This window comes from Tursiops truncatus, chromosome 20, assembly GCF_011762595.2.
Source record: "Tursiops truncatus isolate mTurTru1 chromosome 20, mTurTru1.mat.Y, whole genome shotgun sequence".
Lineage (NCBI taxonomy): Eukaryota > Metazoa > Chordata > Mammalia > Artiodactyla > Delphinidae > Tursiops > Tursiops truncatus.
Window position 1 is genome coordinate 28415632 of NC_047053.1, and position 15443 is coordinate 28431074.

Below are 15443 nucleotides of genomic sequence, written 5' to 3' on the forward strand. Positions count from 1 at the left end.
TTCTAGGTCTTTGTTAAACATTTCTTGCATCTTCTCAATCTTTGCCTCCATTCTTCCGAGGTCCTGGATCATCTTCACTATCATTATTCTGAATTGTTTTTCTGGAAGGTTGCCTATCTCCACTTCATTTAGTTGTTTTTCTGGGGTTTTATCTTGTTCCTTCATCTGGCACATAGCCCTCTGTCTTTTCATCTTGTCTATCTTTCTGTGAATGTGGTTTTTGTTCCACAGCCTGCAGGATTGTAGTTCTTCTTGCTTCTGCTGTCTGCCCTCTGGTGGATAAGGCTATCTAAGAGGCCTGTGCAAGTTTCCTGATGGGAGGGACTGGTGGTGGGCAGAGCTCAGTAAAACTTTAATCCGCTTGTCTGCTGATGGGTGGGGCTGGATTCCCTCCCTGTTCGTTGTTTGGCCTGAGGCGACCCAACACTGGAGCCTACCTGGCTCTCTGATGGGGCTAATGGCAGACTCTGGTAAGGCTCATGCCAAGGAGTACTTCCCAGAACTTCTGCTGCCAGTGTCCTTGTCTTCACATTGAGCCACAGCCACCCCCTGCGTCTGCAGGAGACCCTCCAACACTAGCAGGTAGGTCTGGTTCAGTCTCCTATGGGGGTCACTGCTCCTTCCCCTGGGTCCTGATGCACTTACTACTTTGTGTGTGCCCTCCAAGAATGGAGTCTCTGTTTCCCCCAGTCCTGTCGAAGTCCTGCAATCAAATCCCGCTAGCCTTCAAAGTTTGATTCTCTAGGAATTCCTCCTCCCATTGCCAGACCCCCAGGTTGGGAAGCCTGACGTGGGGCTCAGAACCTTCACTCCAGTGGGTGGACTTCTGTGGTATAAGTGTTCTCCAGTCTGTGAGTCACCCACCCAGAAGTTACGGGATTTGATTTTATTGTGATTGCGCCCCTTCTACCGTCTCACTGTGGCTTCTCCTTTGTCTTTGGATGTGGAGTATCTTTTTTGGTGAGTTCCAACGCCTTCCTGTCGATGACTGTTCAGCAGTTAGTTGTGATTCCGCTGCTCTTGCAAGAAGGAGTGAGCGCACGTCCTTCTACTCTGCCATCTTGCTCCTTCAGGCTGAGGTATGGGTCAATGTTAATTTTTGTTGAAAACACTTTCCTTTCTCCATTGCACTGCCTTAGCACCTTTGTTGAAAATCAATTGACCACATATGTGCGGATCTATTTCTGGACTCTCTATTTTGTTTCATTCATCTATAGGTCCCTCTTTTCACCAATACCAAACGATTTTGATTATTTTAGCTTTATGGTAAGTCTTGAAATCTGGTAAAGTCTCCTCCAATTTTTTATTTTTAAAAATTGCTTTGGTTAATCTCTGTCCTTTGCATTTTCTTTTAAATCTTAGAATCAGCTTGTCATTAAAGAAAAAAAAGTCTACTAGAATTTTGATTAGGATTGCATTGAATTTATAGATCAACTTGGGGAGAACTGTCACTTTAACAATATTGGGTATTCTTATCCATGAACATGGCACATCTTTCCATTTATTTGTCTTCTTTAATTTCTTTCAGCAAAATTTGTAGTTTTCAGCGTAGAGGCCTTAGACATATTTTGTTCAACTTATTCCTAGGTATGTTATGATTTTGGGCCTACCATAAATGTTTTATTTTTTTTAAATTTCATTTTCCAGTTGTGTGCTTTCCAATCTTTACGCCTTTTACTTCTTTTTCTTGCCTATTGCAATGGCTAGGTCCACCAGTACAATAATGAATACAAGTGGTAAAGTGGGCATCCTTGCCTTGTTCCCAGTCTCTGGAGTAAACAGTTTAGTCTTTCACTATTAATCATGATCCTCACTATACATATTTTATAGATATTCTTTATCAGTTTGAGAAATGTTCTACTATTCCTACTTTGCTGAGAGTTTTTATTACAAATGAGTGCTGAAGTCTGTCAAGTGCTCTCCTTGAATCTATTAAAATCATCATAGAGTTTTTTCTCCTTTACTCTGTTAATATGGTGCATAATATTAGCATTTGAAATTCAATCAAGCCTTGCATTCTTGAGACAAACTCTACTTTGTCTATCAGCCTTTTTACATATTGTTGCATTCAATTTACTTACATTTTGTTAATTATTTTTGCATCTACATTCATGAGGATTATTAGTCTGTAGTTTTCTTCCTTCCTTTGAGGAAAATGTTTGATAACCAACTTCTTTAATCTATATAGGGCTATTCCTTGGTTCTTCTTGTGTGAATTTTGACAAGGTGTATTTTTTAAGAGCTGTGGCTATTCCATTTATGTGGTTGTGTTCATTAACATAAGACTGTTCATAATATTCTCTTACTATCCTTTTACTATTCACAGATTCTGAGGTGTTAATCTCTTTTCATCCTTGGTAGTTATGATTTTTGTTCTCTTTTTCCTGATCAGTGTAGTTAGGAGTTTGTCAATTTTGTTGATCTTTTCAAAAAGCCAGTTTTATATTTGTTAGTCTTCTCAATTGTCTGTTTTCTATATCATTGATGTCTATTTTTATTTTTAGTATTTCCTTTGGGTTTACTTTCCTCTTCTTTTTCTAGTTTCGTATGGTAAAACCTCAGGTCATTGATTTTAGATCTTACTTCTTTTCTAATATTAGCATTTAAAGCTACACATTTCATTCTAACACTGTTTTAGCTGCATCCCGCAAACTGTGATGTTGTATTTTCATTGTCAAAATATTTTCTAATTTTCCTTGTGATTTTGTCTTTGATTCACAAATTATTTAGAAGTATGTCACTTTATTTCCAGATATCTGAGGTTCTCCTAATTACTCTGTTACTGATTTCTCATTTAATCCTGTTATATTCAGAAAGTACACTTTGTATGACTTCAGTTCTTTTAAATGTATTGAGACTTGTTTTATGGCCCGATGAATGACCTATCCTGGTAAATGTACTATATGCACTTGAGAACAATGTATATTCTGCAGTTGTTGGATGCTCAGTGTACTATAAATGCCAATTAGATCAAGGTGTTTATGTTGTTCAGATCTTCTATGTCTTTACTGATATTTTGTCTAGTTGTTCTATCAATTGCTTAGACAGAAGTATTAAAATATCCTAGTACATTGACGAATTGTGTTTCCCCCTTTAATTTTTGTCAATTTTTGCTTCATGTATTTTGAAACTCTATTACTACAAAAAACACATTTACAGTTGATACACCTCCCTGATGAATTGTTCATCATTATGAAGTGGGCCTCTTTATAACACTCTTTGTCTTAAAGTCTATTTTTTCTGATATTTAAAAATAACCATACCAGCCTTCTCGTTCTTCCTGTTTGCATGTTGTATCTTTTTCTATCCACTTACTTTCAACCTACATGTCTCCTGTAGCCAGCCTATAGTAGGAGTTTGCCCTTTTATCTACTCTAGCAATCTCTGTCTTTGAGATTTTAAGACCATTTACATATAATAGTTGTATTGGCTAAATTTGGGTCAACCTTTTTACTATTTGTTTTCTCTGTCTTCCTTATTTTTAATTCCTTGCTTCCTCCTTTCCTGCCTTTTTTTTTTGGATTATTTCTATACCAATTTTGGTGATTACCCTAGAAGCTACAGTATGTCTCCTTGTTTCCTGCTGCCTGAAGACCACTCTGTAGAATTTCCTTTACTGTTTATCTGCTGTGGCACATGCTCTCTATTTTGTGTTTATCTGAAAATGTCTTCATTTTTGCCATCATTATTGAAGGATCTTTTGGCTGCGTAGAGATTTCCAGGACTGCGGATTTCTTTTCATATATTAAAAATATGATTCTACTCCTTTCTGGCTTCCACTATTGCTTTTCAGAAATAAACTGTTAGTCTAACTCAGGGGTTGGTAAATTATGACCTTTGGGTCAAACTGGGCCCAGCAACTGTTTTTGTAAATAGTTTTACTGAAGTATAGCCACAAACATTCATTTATGTATTATCTATGACTGCTTTTGTGCTACAATGGCAGAATTGATTGGTTAAACAGAGATTATATGGTACTGGCATAACGACAGAAAAATAGACCAGTGGACTGGAATAAAGAAACCAGAAATAAACCCTCACATATATGGTCAGATGACTTTCAACAAGGATGCCAAGGCCACTCAGTGGGGAAAGGTCTCTTCAACAAATGGTTGTAGGAAAACTGGATGTCCACATGCAAAAGAATAAAGTTGGACCCTTACCTTACACTGTCTACAAATATTAACTCAAAATGGACTAAAGACCTAAATATAAGACCTAAAACTATAAAACTCCTGGAAGAAAACATAGTGGAAAAACTTCATGACACTGGACTTGGCAATGCTTTCTTGGATACAACACCGAAAGCACAGGCAACAAAAGGAAAAGTAGACCAATGGGACTACATAAAACTTAAAACTTTTGTGCATCAAAGGACACAGTCAACAGAAGGACTGTGAGTAGAATATTAGCTAAATTAATGTGATCTTGAACAAGTTACTTATCCTCTCCAAGATTAAGTTTCCCGATCTTTAAGACGATAATACCAGTTTCATCAAGTTTGCTGTATGTCATAAAAGTGAGTGTGTAGTAAATATTCATCACTGTCCTTTTCTAAATTGCCTTCAAAGTCTGTGCCATTGCTTTGAACATCTGCAGTGGTAAGAAATCTTAATCTTTGATCGTAGATTGGATCATATACTCAACTAAAAGCAACTGTGCAAGCTAAGTTTAACAAACAAAATGAGTGATCAAGATAGCTTTTAGTCTAAAAGGCATTTTGCAGAAAGAACCCAATGAGTCTAAACAACATCTCGATCATATTACTATTAGTTTGCTTTTTGGAGAAATTCTCACAGAAGTTCCCAAGATTTTTCCAATTTTTATGGGTTAAAATGATTGCTTAACCTGATTCATTAATTCACTGAACTGCATGCCTCTGACATGCATATAATTTGAGAATATTCAAGTTGTCCACTGAAGACTTTGATGACTTGGTTTTGGATCATACAAGAAACATGTTTTATTGGATGTCACCATTTTCTTAAAAAAATGATTCTTTCCAATTTCCCTAGAAAGAGTAGCAGCAACTGTACTAAAACAATCACTCGGGCTCCTACAAACCACAAGAAAAATCCCATTGATACAGAGTCATACTTTAGAGTATCTTTATAATATGCTCAGGATAATGTCTTTAATGTCCATCTAATTTTTTCCTGCCACAGTTTAAGCATATTCCCTCTTGTACTATACTCTGCTAATAAGAGAACAAGTACTTCCGTAATTACAAAGTCTTTGGCATCTGAAGCAGTTATTGAATCACCCTTCATCCTTGCATTCTCCAAGTTAAATAATCCAAATTCCTTTGCTTTTACTTACCATGTTCTCTTTTCAAAAGCTCATACTCTTACATGCAATACTGGAATATAACGTTTACATACTTTAAAAGGATGATTAAGAAAAAATAAAGAGTTAAAATTGCAGTTGTATGAAACAGCAATGTGATTAGTATATTACAATTATGAATAATAAATGAAGACTAGAAAAACTATCATTCATATATTAATTCTACACTATGATTCTACTGCTAGCATTCTAGAGCACAATAATCCTTACCAGGGGACTTTCCTTGCTGTGAGTTGCTTCTTCGCTCGCTGTATCTGGCTGGAGTGGATAAACCTGTGTCTTTACTAGGCTTGCTAGCAGGCCCCATTTCTGAAATAAGGAATCCCATCTGTTCTGAAGGCAAGATATTCTCAGGTGTTTTCATCTGGCATTTTATACTGGCATCCACCTAAAATATTAAACCCACTCATTATTCCAAATTTTCCCCAAATATCTACTAAAAGCTAAGATATTTTATCACAGGAGTTCTACTATAGAAACATGATCCAACAAATAAGACTGTAAGGCTTTTCATCCTTAAGAATGATACCACCCAGGCTTCCCTGGTGACGCAGTGGTTGAGAGTCTGCCTGCCGATGCAGGGGACGCGGGTTCGTGCCCCGGTCCGGGAGGATCCCACATGCCGCGGAGCGGCTGGGCCCATGAGCCACGGCCGCTGAGCCTGTGCGTCCAGAGCCTGTGCTCCGCGGCAGGAGAGGCCACAGCAGTGAGAGACCCGCCATTTTCTTACCGCCAAAAAAAAAGAATGATACCACCCGATTTTGTTAAGCTAATCTGAATATTCGGTAGTAAGATGTATATTTCCCCATACACAAACTACTGAAATGTCTATGGAGCTACAATATTTACTTACGATCAGAGGAAGATTCACCATGAAGTTTCTTTTTTCTTTTTTGGTAAAATTCACATCACACAAATTCACAATTGGTTAATACCACTATCTTTTCCCACTCTAACATCCCTTCCATCAGATTGCCTGCCCCTCTTGGTGATACTGGAATGGCCATAGGCATTATCCTGTTGGATGATGTCAGAGGGGTTATAAACACTTTATTCTATTAATTTTGTATTCTTTGGCTTAATGAGGACCTCAAATTTGTATAAGCTTCACTCCCTATGAAATCTAGATCTGCTCTGCTTATGACATATGAATTTCTCTCTTGGAGTTCCTATGTTTTCTTTGGAATATCAAATCCCTTTGTCAAGCTGACCAACTTCTCAAATACTCTATTTGTTTATGAATTTATTTTAAAATAAAACAATATAATGAAGTAGAGCTAGGAGTTCAAAATATAGCTTTCAAAAGCTGTGATATCCAAATTAAAAAAAAAATAACTGTGTGAATGCAATTTTAAGGTACAAAATCTAATCTTTTGGATGTGACTACGAAGGAATAAAGGCAAATATCATGTTCTTTTCACAGGCATATTTGAAACATAATGGGACTATCTTTGGTCTATTGAATTTATAATATTAATACACAGTATACCGGATCTCAACAGTTGGGCTCAAGAAGGACAATGAGTTGATAAAAACCATAAGATAGGGCTTCCCTGGTGGTGCAGTGGTTAAGAATCTGCCTGCCAATGCAGAGGACCGGGTTCGAGCCCTGGTCCAGGAAGATTCCACATGCCGCGGAGCAACTAAGCCCGTGTACCACAACTACTGGGCCTGCGCTCTAGAGCCCGCGAGCCACAACTACTGAAGCCCGCGCACCTAGAGCCGGTGCTCCACAACAAGAGAAGCCACTGCAATGAGAAGCCCACGCACCACAACGAAGAGTATCCCTCACTTGCCGCAACTAGAGAAAGCCCATGTGCAGCAACGAAGACCCAACACAGCCAAAAATAAATTAAATAAATAAATAAACCCAAAAACCCCATAAGACATTTGGATCTAAAGTTAGAGCTAGAAAAGAATGCATTTTAAAAACTGCCAGAAATTCCCTGGTGGTCCATTGGTTAGGACTCTGCGCTCTCACTGCCGAGGGCCTGGGTTCAACCCCTGGTCAGGAAACTAAAATCCCACAAACCGTGCAGTGCGGCCACAACCCGCCCCCCATACACACACACAAACTGCCAAAAAGTTATCTTGGGAATCTCTAACAATGAAGACATTTTCAGTTCCATTAAAGAAAAAAAATCCAAAATGAAATACATATGTATCAGGCTAAGATCAAGAAAAAAAATTAAGTAGGAAAAAAAATAATCACAAAAGTGATTTTAATTTGGATGTACTTTTATTTTTTGGAATCAAAGTTTATTCATTTCTTGGTCATAAGCTAGCAGCAATAAAGGAATTAGTCTCTACCTTCAGAATATATCTCTCAAACTAGAGTCAGAATTCTGCTTTAGGAATGAGAATATTAGTAGGGAAATTTAAACACAGTATGCTGTCAAGTCAAATTAGAATTCTATAGGGACTTCCCTGGTGGTCCAGTGGTAAAGAATCCACCTTACAATGCAGGGGATGCGAGTTCAATCCTTGGTCAGGGAACTAAGATCCCACATGCCATGGGGCAACTAAACCCTCACGCCACAACTACTGAGCCCGCGCGCCTCAACGAGAGAGCCGGCGTGCCACAAACTACAAAGCCCACACGCCTTGGAGCCTGCACACCACAACTAGAGAGAGAAAACCTGCACGCCACAAAGAAAGATCCCCCATGCCTCAACAAAAGATCCCACATGCCTCAACGAAGATCCCGCCTGCTGCAACTAAGACCCGACACAGCCAAAAATAAATTAAGCAAATAAATAAATCTTTAAAAAAAATTTGGAATTCAATGATGCTGTAAGAAAGTATGAAAACACCTCCAACCATCTCCTTACCTCCATGCTACAAATGGCCAGGAAAGTCCTGATATTATCTATGAGATAAACCATCCCTTCTGAGGAGTGGAATTTAATCAGCCAGGCACACCTAGTCCATCCAAACTAAGTTAGGAAGCAAAACTCAAGGGATGCTTTTAACATGCAAATCAGTCATACCACAATGCTCATTCAGACTGCCTCTCTAGAGGCTGACTTCAGACCACAACGTAGTGAGAGGATGCCTGAAGGTTAAGGTTACTTCTGAATCTTTTGTGCAGAACCACTGGGACACGATCCTTCTGAAGAGCATAATGAACTGGTATTAAACCCAAATAAAACCTGGACAAAGTCTCCACTAGAACAGTCTTCAGCAAGAAGCACTAGGTACCTTTGAGCTCTATTAGGATTTTTTCTTTGCCTCTTACCTCGTGTGTGCTGAACGGTAGCCCTTCCTGCACAAATACTACTGAAGACGGAGATGGATTATGACTTAGCTGCTCCTTCGGTTTGACATGAGCTTGCTGACTGGCTGCAGACTCCTGCATTGTAGTGTTTTCAACAGGCTGAGCCGTGTGGATGGTATAGTTGTACTCAGGTGACTGTGGTAGAGAGCAGGTAATTGCTTGTTCTGTTCCAGCCACAAAAGACGTAATATCTGAGCCTACAGCAGTAAGTGGCTCCAGCTGGCTAGCCTGACTTGTGGAAGATGGATTGCTGTTGTTTGAATTAGCTAGGATATGTTGGCCTCTGTTAGACTGAGATGTTGAGCACTGATTCTCAACAGGCTCCACCTTTACCATCTCCAATTTAGGGGAGGAATGCAACTCATCTACTATCTGAAAAGCAGCCTCTAGGTTTAATTCTGACTTTTTATTTTCATCAGTAGCACTGCAAGGCCAATCAGAAGGCAGAAATTCAACTGGATAGGAGGATTGCACTGGAGGATTCTGGGAAAAGAGAAAATAGGACTGTTTGGATAGAAAACCAAATATGAGATTAAGGAGGAAAGCAACAACATTTAGGCTGATGAACGCTAAATATAAACAAATTAAACTTAAAGCTCACTAAGAAAACTTGAATGCCAATCAACTTTTCAGCAGTAGTAGCTTCGACTCTATTGTTAACACTTACACAGGAACTATTATGTGTCAACCACTATATTAAGTTTAATACTGGAATGGACCAATAATTCTCAGGGTTAAAGTACACAAAATCAAAAAAGTCATAGTACCCAAAAATCTATTTGTTGATAAAATGTCTATAAACCAAACTCTTCCATAAAGGCTGACAGACAAAAACGTCACTTGTATCTGTAATATACTGGTTTAGGAATGTAGTAAGGAAATGTCAAACACAGGATGCTCACAAGTCCACCATTGCTTCTATAGATTCAGGGGGGAGGTACTGTTATTCTGTTCCAAATGATCTGGGAAAAAATGTACGGAATATCAAATGTCCTTTGGTCCTGAGATTATTTAAATAATAAAACAATAGATTAAAATAGCTGTCACTTTTAGACTGATATCTTCAAGATGTATTCTCTTATACACAGTACTTTGCACAGGGCAGGCATTCAATAAATGTTTGCTGAATATCTCAGGTTATAAACATAAGATACGGAAGAGTTACTATTAAATAAAACATGTAGTGAGTCAATATTGCCAAACACATTGACAATGATTGCGTCAATGATTTGAAGGCCATAATGCCAAATAATGTAAATCCGAATGGTTTAAGCATCAAGCTACTTTACTATAGCTGATAGCCCCACTTATTGAGATCTTACTATGTGCCAAGCACATACAAAGTGCTTTACATACATTATTTCATTTAATCCTCACAAGAGGTCTATGAAATGTGATCATCTCTATTTCCAAAGGATGGAACTGAAGTTCAGAGTAACTTCATAATTTATACAAAGTCACAAAGAAGTAACTGACAGAGTCAGGTTTCAAACCTAGGTGTGCCTGACTCCAGAGTTCTTGCTCTTAACCACTGCAATATACTGACCATTCATGCACACTCATATCTGCAGGCCAACAAAACTAACTGCATTTATTTCCAGAACGTTATCTGAAATACTTCCCTTTTTTCCATTTAAAAATTTTATGTCTACTTATCTCTATTTTCCTACAGTGAACATGTATTGTCTTTGTAGTAAGCAAAGGTCTTCAAAGATGTTTTAAATGATTTATTTAAAACATAAATATAATCAAGATATAACACCAACAGAGTATCTCCAGTATGATCCAGGGGAGAGAATGCCTGGATCTACAGACAAGAGCATCTAATTTGTGAGATAGATATGTCCTTCCAGTGAAGATGAATCGGCTAGACTAACATGCTTGATGACAGCTGCCATTAAAAATGTCCAGCTGGGCTTCCCTGGTGGCGCAGTTGTTGGGAGTCCGCCTGCCAATGCAGGGGACGCGGGTTCGTGCCCCGGTCCGGGAGGATCCCGCGTGCCGCGGAGCGGCTGGGCCCGTGAGCCATGGCCGCTGGGCCTGCGCGTCCGGAGCCTGTGCTCCGCAATGGGAGAAGCCACAACAGTGAGAGGCCCGCGTACCGCAAAAAAAAAAAAAAAAAAAAAAAAAAAAAAAGTCCAGCTAAGTCTCCTTGATCTGATTCTATACTCCTCAAAGAAAGAAAAGAAAGAAAAGACAAAAAAGAAAAAAGGAATGTTCTTTTGAGTACTGTAATGTCAATAGTAAGATATTCTCTAAAGAACAGAAGCTATCATGACTACATGATATCAAAGGAAAACAATTCCAATCTTTAAGCAACTATAGCATAAAAATACAAACATGGGATTTAATCTTATCCTAGAAGTAGTAGTCTACAACATTTAAATCAAAGCAATTGCTTCCTAACAAATATGAGAAAAAATCGAAGTGCAGTGTTTACAACATGGGGGCTTTCTCATTTTTGACATCATTTTCCTTTCTCCTTTAAAAAAAAAGTAATTGTACCATCTTGGAAGGATCTGTCATTTGGTGATTTATATACTTTTAGAGTTTATCTGGTATTCATTTTACCATGGTAATCAATTTTACCATTGTTGACAGTTAGTTGAACAACATTGTTCCAACTAACTGTCAGCAATGATGAAAATGTTCTCTATCTGTACTATAAAATTTGGTAACCGCTAGCCAAACGAAACTATTAAGCACCTGAAATGTGGCTAGTGTGACTGAGGAATGATTTTTTTTTTAACATCTTTATTGGAGTATAATTGGTTACAATGGTGTGTTAGTTTCTGCTTCATAACAAAGTGAATCAGCTCTGCATATACATATATCCCCATATCTCCTCCCTCTTGCACCTCCCTCCCTCCCACCCTTCCTACTGAGGAATGAGTTTTAAATTTTATTTAACTTTAATTCATTTAAATTTAAATAGCTACATGTGGCTAGTGCCTAAGAGTAGGCCAAGAAGATAGTGTAGGCCTAGAAGAATCCTCAGACATCATTTACATCAACTCTTTTTTTTTTAGAATTGAGAAAAACTAAGGCCATAATCCACAGCTTACCTCTGGCTACTCATTAAGATAAAATTACACTTTGGAATTCTGCAAGGCCAATCGTATTGTACCTGACGCAGGGTATGTCCATTGTTCCCAGCATCTTACCTGGAAGTAGTTGCAGTGTGCATAGGAAGGGGCAGTGGGAGTCACACAACTACTGAGCGCATCCATGTGGGTAGGAGAGCAGCACTGCAGCACAGCTGGAACAAATCCAAACACAGAAAAGCCGTCAACCCAAATCAACCTCTACAGCATTCAAGGCACTCCTCTCTTTCAACTTGGAACAAAAAATTCCAAAAGTTTTCCTTTGTGGGTGCAATAAAATATATTTGGTCCAATTAGGTGTCCTTATTTGTTGAAAACAAATGGCAATAAGGCAATATTAAAAGTCATTTAAAAGGGTCATGTCTACTTTTATAAATGATTTCTTTAGCACCTAAACATTTTGTTGCCCTTCTAACCAAACATTTATTCTTACTGAAAGTAGTAATTTCCTTTTACTGAAGATATCAGAACATATTCAGAATTCTAAAACAATTATTTCAATCATTTTAATAGTAACAAACATTTGGAGGAAGGTTTTTAAGGATAAAATAAGTATAAGTACACTCCAAGCACTCCTACTGTTGTACAATGCATCCAGTGGAATCTATGAAAACAATGTTTTAACAATTTAGACAAGTGGTTAGGAATTCAGATTCTAGAGCCAGACTGCCTGGCTTTGGAGCCCAGCTCCAAAATTTTAATAGCTGTATAAACTTGAGCAACGTTAATCCCCTTGGGCCTTAGTTTCTGCATTCTGTTAGAATAGGGAAAATAATAGTACCTACCTAACATGTCTGTTGTGAGGAGTGAATGAGTTAATATGCACAAAGCACTAAGAACAGTACTGGCATACAGTAAGCAAGCAATAAGTAAATAGCTAACAATGCTATTATTTTAGCTAAGGAAATACATTTTCCAAACTTTCTCTTTATAGTTAGGATACCATGAAAAGACTGAACTCTTTCTACTGGTAAAGTCATACCTACAGATGTAGCCTTAATAATAGGTTGAGTCTCCTCTTTTCCAGAGAGAGGCCCTCTAGAACGACTGAGAATCAGTTATAACATCACATCTTTGGATTAAACAGAGGATGACATTTGTTGAACACCTACCATATTCCAGGCACAGTCCTAGGTCCTTTACATATATGGCCTCATTTAATCCAAACAACAATTGAATGAGGTATTAACATTACTTTACAAAAATAAGGAAACTAAAGCTCAGGGATGTTAAAAAATGTGCCAAAAGTCACAACGCCGATAGTGACAGAGGCAAACTCCAAAGTACATGCTCTTTAATATATCATAATACTTCCCTAATCTTTTCTTCTTCCTAAATGTAATATTTTAATTTTACTAGAACTCCACTTGCTGAATATTTTTAAGGTATCCTTTTTGTAAGGTGGCAACTTTCTCTTTTTTGGTCCATGTTTTTCATATTTTGAGTATGCTAATAATATTACTAAATAATCTTATTCGGTAAACTTTGAAGTGAATTAGCCTAAGGATTGTAAAAATTCATTAAAATGCTTCCCTATTTCTCCATTACTGACTACTGAATTTTTAAATGTCAGAAGTTCATAAAGGTATACAAGAAATAAATATTTTATTTTATCATGTGCATTTTAAGGCATTACATTTTGCACGCAGAAGTAAACAATTAAAATGATGGATAGAATTCTAGTTCAATTACAAACATAAGGGTTGATGTTTTCTGAATTATTACATAATTTTAACAAGTCCAGTGGTTAAAAAAGCCAGATATTACTAGAATGGTCACATAAAATTCAAGCTGTTGTCATTTCCAATATCCTTGGAGATTATTCAAATACACAATTAAAATGTTTTGGATTTGAACTTGGTTTCCCATAATATTTAAAGGCACAAATATCCTGGGACATAAGTTAAATCCAAAAAGCAAAACAGCAAGGAGGGGTCTGCGGGGTTCGCCAAAACTGAAAAACACTGGGATCTTTAGTTTTAACAGCTGAGGAAAACTTAGCCCCCTAGTGGCAGTAAAGGACTCAGTCAGGGGCTGCAGGTTTTCACCCATCAGGGCACCATAAAAGTGTTTTGTTACAAATAAATCAGTGAACGGTATTAGCTTTATTTTTCTGATATTGCTATGATCTGACTCCATTGTTTACACATTTTGAATAGTTGTTAAAGTGTACTTTAAAATAAATTTCTTGGAGAAATAGAATATATAACAGAGAATATATTAATAGATAGTTGATAGCTGATTTGGAATCTAAGGAAACATCAAAATAGTGAATATCCTTTAAAGTGTCCAGTTACAAATGGAAAGTAGAAAGGTACCTGCATGAAGAAAGGGAGGACTTGAACAGATAATCCAAAAAGATTCCTCAATGGCTATTTCCTTACCAGTGCAGTGCTACTTCGTATAATCAACAAAATAGAACAAAACAAAGTATTAATAAGTTTACTGAATATGAAAACCTAGCTATAAAACTGCAACTGTGTGCTTAATACATGACAAATTCATTTAGCATGTATTATGAAAGCACTGTGAAAGCACTAACATTTATAAAACTGAGTTTATCGCTATGTCCTAAGACACGTTCATCTGCATAAAGATCTTCCAGTATTTTCCTGAAGGCAGTGTTCACTTAAGGCATTAAATTGCATATAGAATAAAAAACTGGAAATAATGAACAATTTCTATTCCATATATAAATATCAGAGTTGATGACATTTAAAAAAACAATTCTAGGGCTTCCCTGGTGGTGCAGTGGTTGAGAGTCCGCCTGCCAATGCAGGGGACACGGGTTCGCGTCCCGGTCCGGGAAGATCCCACATGCCGCGGAGCGGCTGGGCCCGTGAGCCATGGCCACTGACCCTGGGCGTCCGGAGCCTGTGCTCCGCAACGGGAGAGGCCACAACAGTGAGATGCCCGTGTACCGCAAAAAAAAACAAAAAAACAATTCTAGTAATAAAATAAAGACAGGATTACTAAAAATTTATCTAAAGGTAAAAATTTTCACATCCACTATAGGTTAGGAAAAGAGGTTCATATACTTTATCCTATGGAGGTAATTCAAATCTATAATTAAAATGTTTTGGACGTGAATCTACTCTCGAATAGTACAGTGTCAACAGTAAGGAAATACCCAACATAAATACTCAAAAGGAAAAACATCCTAATAAATAGTAAATTTAATTTCAAGATAAGTTACTACAGCAACTAGAACCCCAACATCTCCTCATCTACAGTGAGGTAAAGATATGGTTTTCTAGGGACTTCCCTGGTGGCACAGTGGTGAAGAATCTGCCTGCCAATGCAGGGGACATGGGCTCGAGCCCTGGTCCAAGAAGATCCCACATGCCGCGGAGCAACTAAGCCCGTGTGCCACAACTACTGAGCCTGCGTGACACGCTACTGAAGCCCACACGCCTAGAGCCCCGTGCTCCACAAGAGAAGCCACCGCAATGAGAAGCCCGCGCACTGCAAAACGAAGAGTAGCCCCCGCTCGCCACAACTAGAGAAAACCCGCGCACCGCAGCCAAATAAATAAATTAATTTAAGTTAATTTGAAAAGAAATGGTGTTCCAGCCTATACCCAAAAGAAGTGAAAGCAGAACAGATTATTGTACAACCAAGTTCATAGCAGCATTATTCACAGTAGCCAAAGGTGGAAGCAACCCAGTGTCTATCAACAGGTGAACGGATAAACAAAATGTGGTCCATACATATGG

The 15443-nt window shown here is 38.0% G+C and overlaps 1 protein-coding gene across 2 annotated transcripts in view; it reads right to left on the reverse strand.

The window, feature by feature from the left end:
- Nucleotides 1-15443, reverse strand: part of HSF5 (heat shock transcription factor 5) — a 52219-nt gene that overhangs the window by 24087 nt on the left and 12689 nt on the right. For both annotated transcript variants that reach the window (XM_073797844.1, XM_019945526.3), the window contains exons 3-5: nt 11788-11882; nt 8585-9106; nt 5557-5734 (exon numbers count right to left, since the gene is read on the reverse strand). In XM_073797844.1, coding sequence (XP_073653945.1) covers nt 5557-5734; nt 8585-9106; nt 11788-11882 — 795 coding nt within the window. The remainder of the gene's footprint in view (nt 1-5556; nt 5735-8584; nt 9107-11787; nt 11883-15443) is intronic.